Consider the following 8,081-nt stretch of genomic DNA (forward strand, 5'->3'; position numbering starts at 1 on the left):
ACGTATGCTTATTGATGTCTCGCCCGGCCCCTCTCTCTCCCAGCGCTGGTGTGGCCCCGAGCGGAGCAGCTCCTGCGGGGCAGCGTGCAGCCGTACATCAGCTCCATCCTGGAGGCCCTCATGGAGCCCACCAGCCGCGGCTTCGCCGAGGTGCGCGACATCTTCTTCCGGGAGGTGGTGGAGGTCAGCAAGAACACGCTTAACCAGGGAGGCAAGGACAAGCTGGGCGAGGTGAGAGCACGACTTGGAGTCAGGACATAGGGTGTTATGGCCCTGGGTGGACGGGGTTTGTGACAAGGGGGTTAAAATTACCAAGAATAGTCTTGGTTTTTCTATGATGAGCCAGGTGATGAAGTCTCTGGTATGTTTGTGTGTGTCAAAGTCCTTTGCTGTGTGTTTTTGTTTTCCCTTGCTTTTGTGTCAGTGTGTATGGAACATCAGAACCAAAGTATTGCAGGAAAGGATGATGAGTAGGACTGACGTTCCAGTACACAAACAACACTGACACCCCTAGCAGTACTGACCACTGTGTGAATTGGTGTTAATATCTGCTTTGTACATGAAAGGACCAATGACTATGACTAGAAGTTTCATATTTCACCTTTTCTGCTTTTGAGAGTATTAAATGACTGAGGCGAATGTATGCATGCAGTACCTCTCAGCACACTAATACCATACCCCTATGGCATTCACCATTACCTAGTCTTAATCCTAGACTGTCAAACAGTAAAAGGCAGGACTGAGGCAAAAGTCCCCTCCTCTCCTTTCTGTGCATGCTGAGTCCTTCAGATGCTTTGTAGCCAGTATTGATCCCAGGGTGCCGTGCGGTAGTCTGAGTCCGCACAGACACACCGCAGCTGGCAGCTCTCCCTGCTGGTCTAGCCTGGAAACAGCACTCATCGATCAGTGAGCTAGACAACGGCTGGCCCTGTGCACTGCCGATCCATCAGCCCCCTAACTGACTGCTGCAGGGGATAACTCATGGTCCGGTCTGATCCAGTCCAGTCCCTGTGCCAGCACTTCTCCCCATATATGACCTGGTCTAACCCACTCAGCGCCAGCCAGGGCTCGAGACGACTGGGTCGCTCAGTGGAGCAGGATTAGGGTCATGCTTGCTTCTGCACTGCAATCTAGTACACTGCACAGCATCAGCACACTGATGTGCTTCCTACGGTTTTACAAAATGTATTCAGGTTTTCATTTTCTGATAGTCATTTGAAATATTAAGAATCCATTTGGCTAATTGTTTGCATATGTGACAGGATATTTATTTGCAGGTGTACCAGTATTTTTTTGTGCAAACTGTTTTTACTGCTCGCATATAGTATATGTAATGTATTTGTGGTCGTGTGTGTCTGTGTGTTTAGCACATGGAGAAGCTGTCCATGCTGGCCTTCCACCCGGTCAAGATGCGCAGCTGCTATGAGAAGGTGGAGCAGCTGAGTCTGGACGGCCTGCAGCAGCGCTTCGACTTCTCCAGCCCCTCCGTCTTCATCCACAGGGCCCAGATCCTCATGAGGGAGGTCAGTCCATCTGTCCATCCTCCATCTATCAGTTCACTTTATACATCCATCCATCCATACCTCTGTCCATCCATCCATCTATCTCTCTATCCATCCATCCATCATTTTACTTTATCTATCTGGCCATCCATACCTCTGTCCACCAACTCATCTCTTCCTCCATCACTTTGAACATCTATCCATCTCTGTCAATCCATCAGTTGACTCTATCTATCTATCCATCCATCCATCCATCCATCCCTCTGCCCATCAATTCATCTATCCATCTCCTCTATCCATCCCTCTGTGTTACTATGTTAAGTGAATGGGCTGCTTTGAGCTCTAGTCTGAAATCCGTGACTCTCATAAGACTGAGCAGCACAGTGTGGAGCCACCATTGAGTCATACGTAGTGTTTATCAAAAGCTGCAGTGCCTGCAACTGTGTGATGTTATTCAAGCCCACTGTGATAGATTAGGATGATGATGATGATGATGATGATGATGATAATGATGATCATGGTGATGATGATGATATTCTGTACGCAACCTCTGCTGAAGGATTGCATGCAGCTGAGAGATAGAATCAGGCTTTGCCCATGACACAGATGTCCATGTACTGTTAAGGTAGTGCTGACACCCAGTGGAAAAAGTGGGAATTGCATTGAAAATGTCTGGGAAAGGCTGCCATTATGGCAATGCCATGCCAGTCTGTGTAGTCCTCTGCTTTGTCTCACCTCCACTGATGAATTAATGATCAGATTAAATGATAACACAATGTTTTGTCTCGTGCTCTCCTCTAGGAGATGGATAATGCCGTGTACACCTTTGAGCAGATGTTCCATCAGACTCTGGGGTCTCAGGAAGGCGACAACCTGTGTAAGGCCATTCAAGGCTGCCAGGACAGAGTGTTAAAGGTACAAATAAACACACACACACGTCCACAAACACATATATAGATGTACACATATGCACATGCATTAATTCTGCACACACCATTGCACGCATATATGACAGTGCCATCCCAATGTGACTCCAGTGAATGTCACGCTTTTAATCTTGTAGAAGAAGCCCTAGAGGCAGACCAACATGTAAAATATTTATCATAAACTAAATGAAAATGGGTGTGCCTGCAGTTGGATTGTTGTCGTTTGATATTCTGTGTGCCGTGTGTCCTCCTTATAGAAATACGACTATGACAGTAGCAGTGTGCGCAAGAAGTTCTTCAGGGAGGCACTCCTGCAGATCATCATTCCATTCATGCTCAAGCAGCTCGCTCCATCCTTTGCCAATGTAAGTGTATATTCCCCCCCCGTTCACTTGTGGGTACAGGTAGTCTGGGCACTAGAACATTTTATGATGCATTTTTGTTAGGGCAGGTACTGTTTGATACAGGTATGATTTCTTGAATTTCTTAAATACTCGGGTCACAGTCTATAATGATGTGGTTCCACTTTCATTTGCACTTACCATACAAGGCAGTCCTGCAGTTTGAGATAATGATTTGATATTCAAATCATAATGTGTCCAGGTGGACATAAAGAGCATAGTATATCATATCATGTCTCGTGACTTTTATAGCTCTTGACACTCCTAGTGTTCCATACAGTGGTGTAGAGTGTCCTGTATGAGTGTTAACTGTTCCAGTTTTGGTCGCTATATGTGCTATCCACATGCTTGATGGTGTTTTATGCTCCCAATGTCGCCTTCCAGGCAGCGCTGGCACCGTCAACACCGTGCACCTTATCCTAAACCTTGGGCAGCCGTGGCCCACTGGTTAGCACTCTAGACTTATAACCAGAGGGTTGCCGGTTCGAGCCCCGACCAGTGGGCTGCGGCTGAAGTGCCCGTGAGCAAGGCACCTAACCCCTCACTGCTCCCCGAGCGCCGCCGTTGAAGCAGGCAGCTCACTGCGCCGGGATTAGTGTGTGCTTCACCTCACTGTGTGTTCACTGTGTGCTGTTTGTGTTTCACTAATTCACCGATTGGGTTAAATGCAGAGACCAAATTTCCCTCACGGGATCAAAAAAGTATATATACTTATACCTAACCCTAACCTTAACCCATGCCTAACCATAGCGCCTTCCAGGCAGCGCTGCCTTGAAGACAACGTTGGGGGCATAAAACACCAAAAAACTATCCGCTCAGCTGCTGCTGTTTAAAATGCAGGAATATTTTCGCTTGTCTGAAAGACTGCAATGTGGGTTAAAGTTTCAGTTGAACACTTCATTTCTGTCTCAGACTCTGTCATTCCTATCCCCAGCTGCTATGTTGAGGATTGTGATTATGAAGTAAGTGTAGTTAGGGCTAGTGAATGTTTGGATACTTGCGGTACCATGAGTACCCATGGATGAGCTTTTGCTTTTAGCACTTGATGAAGCGCTCGCTGTCCCATGTCCCAGCCTGTGTCAGTGACCGTGTGTGCCTGTCTCATCCCCAGGATCTGCCGAGGTTTCAGGAGCTCATCTTTGCGGACTTCTCTCACTTCATCCTGGTGGAGAACGTGTTTGAGGAGGTGGTGCTGCAATCTGTCACCAAGGACATCATGATGGGTAGGCTTGCACTGTCCTCTCTGTCTTCTGCTGCAATCCTACCTAATTCTGCTCAAGTATTGAAGGGAGATTATGTCCATTCTATATGACTGAAATGAATCAGTTCCGTTTAACGTTTTCTGATGAATAAACTGTTCTGATGATTAAAATCTTCTGGTGATGGCGCAAAGCCTGCCTTGTAGTTAATACTGTTGAGGAGTTAATACTTTACAGCACACATGAGATGTATAAAGTTAGTGGTTGGTTGATATTTTCCAGAATGATTTGCATTAGAGCTCATCCATGAACATATTTGTATTCCTCACTGGAAATATTTGTGGCAAAGATGGACTGATCTTTATAGATGTCACTTTTGAGCTGACAGAGTTATAAACGTATTTATTGCCTATTTTAATATTTGCATGCAAGTGAATCATGAATGATTAAGTCATGAAGTCACGGATGACTGTCATGAATGACCATTACTAATGGAACTGTGCATATTACACATTAACTAAATCTTTATTTTTCTCTGACCACAGCCGTGAAGGAGGCAGCCGTCCAGAGAAGACACAACCTGTACAGAGACAGCATCATCATGAGCAACAGTGACCCCAACCTGCACCTGCTGGGGGAGAACCCGGTGGACTGGAGCCAGGAGTACGGCGGCGGCGACGGCGAGCAGGACGGCTCCTTCCTGATGCTCAGGGACGCCGGGCCAGGGGGCAGTGGCAGGAAGCGCCGGCAGGTGGTCTCCATGATCCAACTGGATGGCATGCCGCTGGCCTACGAGTCCTGCATGGAGGTGCCCGGCGTGGAGGGCATCCCGGAGGAGAGCGAGGCCATGATGGAGGACGCGGAGTCGGAGTCCCTCGACATACCCTCGTCCTCCACCACCACCACTGCCCTTATAGAGGCCACTATGCCATTCTGTGAGCCAGAGCCAAAGTCCCCTGACAGTATCCAGGAGATCCGAGCTCTCATCAACCCAGGGGTGGAGATGGTGGTTCCGGTTGAGAACACTGAAGAACCAGATGGACCCGTCCTGACTAATGGAGTTGAGTCTTTGGAGGAGAGAGAGGAGGAGAAAGAAGAGGAGGAGGAGAAGGAGGAGGAGAAGAAGGAGGAGGAGGCTGAAGACGCGGTCGCCTCATGTCAGGAAATGGAAGAAGAACAGGAAGTACAGACCCCAGCAGCCAGCTCGCAGGAGAGTGAGGCGGCCGTGGAGTCACAGGTGATGCAGGAGGACCAAGATGCCGAGCTGCCGGCAGAGATCGACGCCGCTGCCGTTGCCCTCGACTCTGACTCGAATTCCAGCCCGCGTCACCACGACGACAGTGGCTTCCAGTCGCCAACGAACGAGGCAGTTGAGGAAGAGGAAGAGCAGCGTGAGAAAGAGAAGAGCCGGTCAGTGGGCGAGGTGGTTAAAGCGAGCGTGGTCGACCCCGAGGAGGTCATCCTGGAGGTCGGGCAGCCACAGGTGCCAGAGGCCTCCCCCAGTGAAGCACTGCAAAACGGGGAGCACACAACAGACATTCTCCTGTGATGTCCCAGAAGCACAAAGGATGGATGTGGACATGTTATTTTTGAAATTTGTTTCAGTACCTTTTTTTGTTTTAAACTGACAAAGTTGACCTGGGAATTGCCCACATTTCTCAGCAGCAAAATATTTTATGTTTCCTTCTTCCTTTTATTTCCATCTGTTTACTTTTCAATTTCCTTTTCTGTTTTAACCTGCAGCGATAGATGTTTTGGTTTTCTGATGTTTCCTTGCTTAAAATGTAATTTTATATTTTAATTTTCCAGCTTATTTGAAATATATAAGCATATTTATTATTCTTTTTGTACTACCACAGTATATAGGTGGTGCCCAACTGGTATTTTTCAGTCGCTAACAAGCGTTTGTCTAACCAGTTGTTACATTTTCAAAACTCTAAACACAATTAGCACAGCATCGGTCGTTTGTGGCCATACCATTCACACATTTCATGTCGTTTTCACACAATATGCAGTCAGTGAACACATTTCCACAATGCTTACATTTTCTTAACAAACAAGCTATACCTCCCAACAAAATGATGGATTGTTTTTGCAGTATTTACGAATGTTAACACACAACATCCCACAATAGCAAAAACAATATTCCAAACCTTAGATACAGTATAAAAACCTCTGCTTCTGCTACCAAGCGGTTTTATCCCATCGCCTTGGATACTGTAATATCAGATGCGATGTTTATGAAAACATGTGGCCTAACCCTGAAGATCGCAGAGATTATATACAGTGATTTTGTTTTTGTTTTTATCTGGGCTTTTTGCTGTTGTATTTTTGTTCAAAATGCTCTTGTGTGTTTCATGGATATTTTGTTCACTGTAAGCAATACTGTAAACTTTTTCTGTTCTATCATACTGTAAACAATATTTCTACTGAACCTCCTGTAGTAAACAGTAAAGGGAAAAATTATTTGCTTTTTACTGGAATGCTTTGAACATTACATGTGGACATACAGTTCCCAACCAAGAAATTTAGTGTAAAAACAGCGGATTGCATGTTTTGCATGCAAATACCTGTAAAACTGAAACATAAAAGTCTATGCAGTTTTTGTAATGTCAACAATAGCCAGTATTTTGAAACCTGGTGTACTTTGATTGACTGCATGTACCTTGTGAAGTGAAAACAAGTGTTATTCTTTGACAGAATAATTTCATTTTGAGTCAGATTTCCAGTGTTTTGGTAAAGTTAGTGTGTGCAAAGAAAGATGTGTTTATATATTTAACAAAATGTCTTTTTGAGAAGAAAATGATCCATTTGGCCAATTGTGTTTTGTAGGTGTGAGTCTGTGTTAAGAGTTTAGAAAAAGTATCCGAAGTATGGGTAAACGCTTGTTAGCGATTGAAAAAAACTGTAGTATCTAATGCAGATCACTGAGAAGACTATCATCATCATCTTAACACTTCATACAGTTAATACAGTTTCACTAAAAAAAATCCAATTTCTATCTCAGTCACCTGCTCTTACTTTGTCTAGTCACTGAATCTATTGTAAATGTAGAATAGGGTCCATTCACTGAGAATGTTTCTGCCTTAGCATATAGCATAACCAGTCACTGGTGTGAGGGTTGGTACAGTGTGTAGGGAAATGGTAGTCCTGATGATTGCAGGTGTTACATCAAGAGGGTTGCCACTCTTAATTAATTGTTGGAGATTTGTGTTCTTCCAAGAGAAATTATTCTGACAATTTGACAAAATCCCTTTAGTGTTTGTTACTGTGTATGTAGTTACATTATCAGTTTTTTTTACCTTACTGTAGCTATGAAAACTTTACATTTGTTGATATGCTGTACTAAGGACATGAGAGCTCCTCTTTTGTTAAATATTTTTATCATATTATTTTTATTATTTATAATGTGTTTGCTTTCATTCCAGCTATAATTTACCTCTGCTATTCAGTTTAGATTTTAGTTTCCAGAGGACCAAACTTAATTAGCAGACTTTTCATACTAATTTCATACATTAAGTTTTGGATTTGGAACCATTTTCTATCTTACATGCTGTTCCATGCCAACTCATGTGATGCCAATACACCAGACTCACAGAACCTGATAATGTTTATTGATGGAGCATTTATCATTTATTTTCTCTCGGTGGCCTTGCAAGTCTTAGGCAGAAATGTGTGCAGGCCAGAGAAAGAATGTGAGAAAATGGCATGCATACAGTTGAGCCGCATACACAGATGTGGCAGGTGCCGTTGGTTGTGTAAATAGGCCAAGGCAAGATGAGGTCACCCGAAGCTCATATCACAACTTCACTCAAACACCTGCTGGGTGCAGGAGTAGAGGAGCTTGTCTAATCTATATACCCACACTTGCAACTCCGCTTTTGCATGTCTGTCGGGCTGTACGAGATGAAAAGCCCTGGCAAACTGCAGCCTTTTAGGGAGAGCGTAACGCTGTTCTGGAATGTTCTAGGCTTTGGTTGTAACGCATGATGCTCGTAGTAGAATGACTGACTCCCTATGCATTTTACAGATTGTTTGGATGTTTTGCTCTGG

The 8,081-nt window shown here is 44.8% G+C and overlaps 2 protein-coding genes across 2 annotated transcripts in view; one reads left to right on the forward strand and one right to left on the reverse strand.

Moving 5' to 3' along the window:
• Positions 1-5,912, forward strand: part of niban2a (niban apoptosis regulator 2a) — a 34,865-nt gene extending 28,953 nt beyond the window's left edge. Inside the window, exons 9-14 of the mRNA XM_042060205.1 lie at positions 44-231; positions 1,368-1,523; positions 2,304-2,417; positions 2,686-2,793; positions 3,941-4,052; positions 4,574-5,912. Of these exons, the coding sequence (XP_041916139.1) occupies positions 44-231; positions 1,368-1,523; positions 2,304-2,417; positions 2,686-2,793; positions 3,941-4,052; positions 4,574-5,577 (1,682 nt within the window). The 3' untranslated portion in view covers positions 5,578-5,912. The remainder of the gene's footprint in view (positions 1-43; positions 232-1,367; positions 1,524-2,303; positions 2,418-2,685; positions 2,794-3,940; positions 4,053-4,573) is intronic.
• The window catches only part of LOC121680692 (high mobility group nucleosome-binding domain-containing protein 5-like), a 692,414-nt gene that overhangs the window by 429,219 nt on the left and 255,114 nt on the right, over positions 1-8,081 (reverse strand). The gene's annotated exons all lie outside the window — the stretch shown is intronic.

The sequence above is a fragment of the Alosa sapidissima genome, chromosome 13 (genome assembly GCF_018492685.1).
Source record: "Alosa sapidissima isolate fAloSap1 chromosome 13, fAloSap1.pri, whole genome shotgun sequence".
NCBI classification, from domain to species: domain Eukaryota; kingdom Metazoa; phylum Chordata; class Actinopteri; order Clupeiformes; family Clupeidae; genus Alosa; species Alosa sapidissima.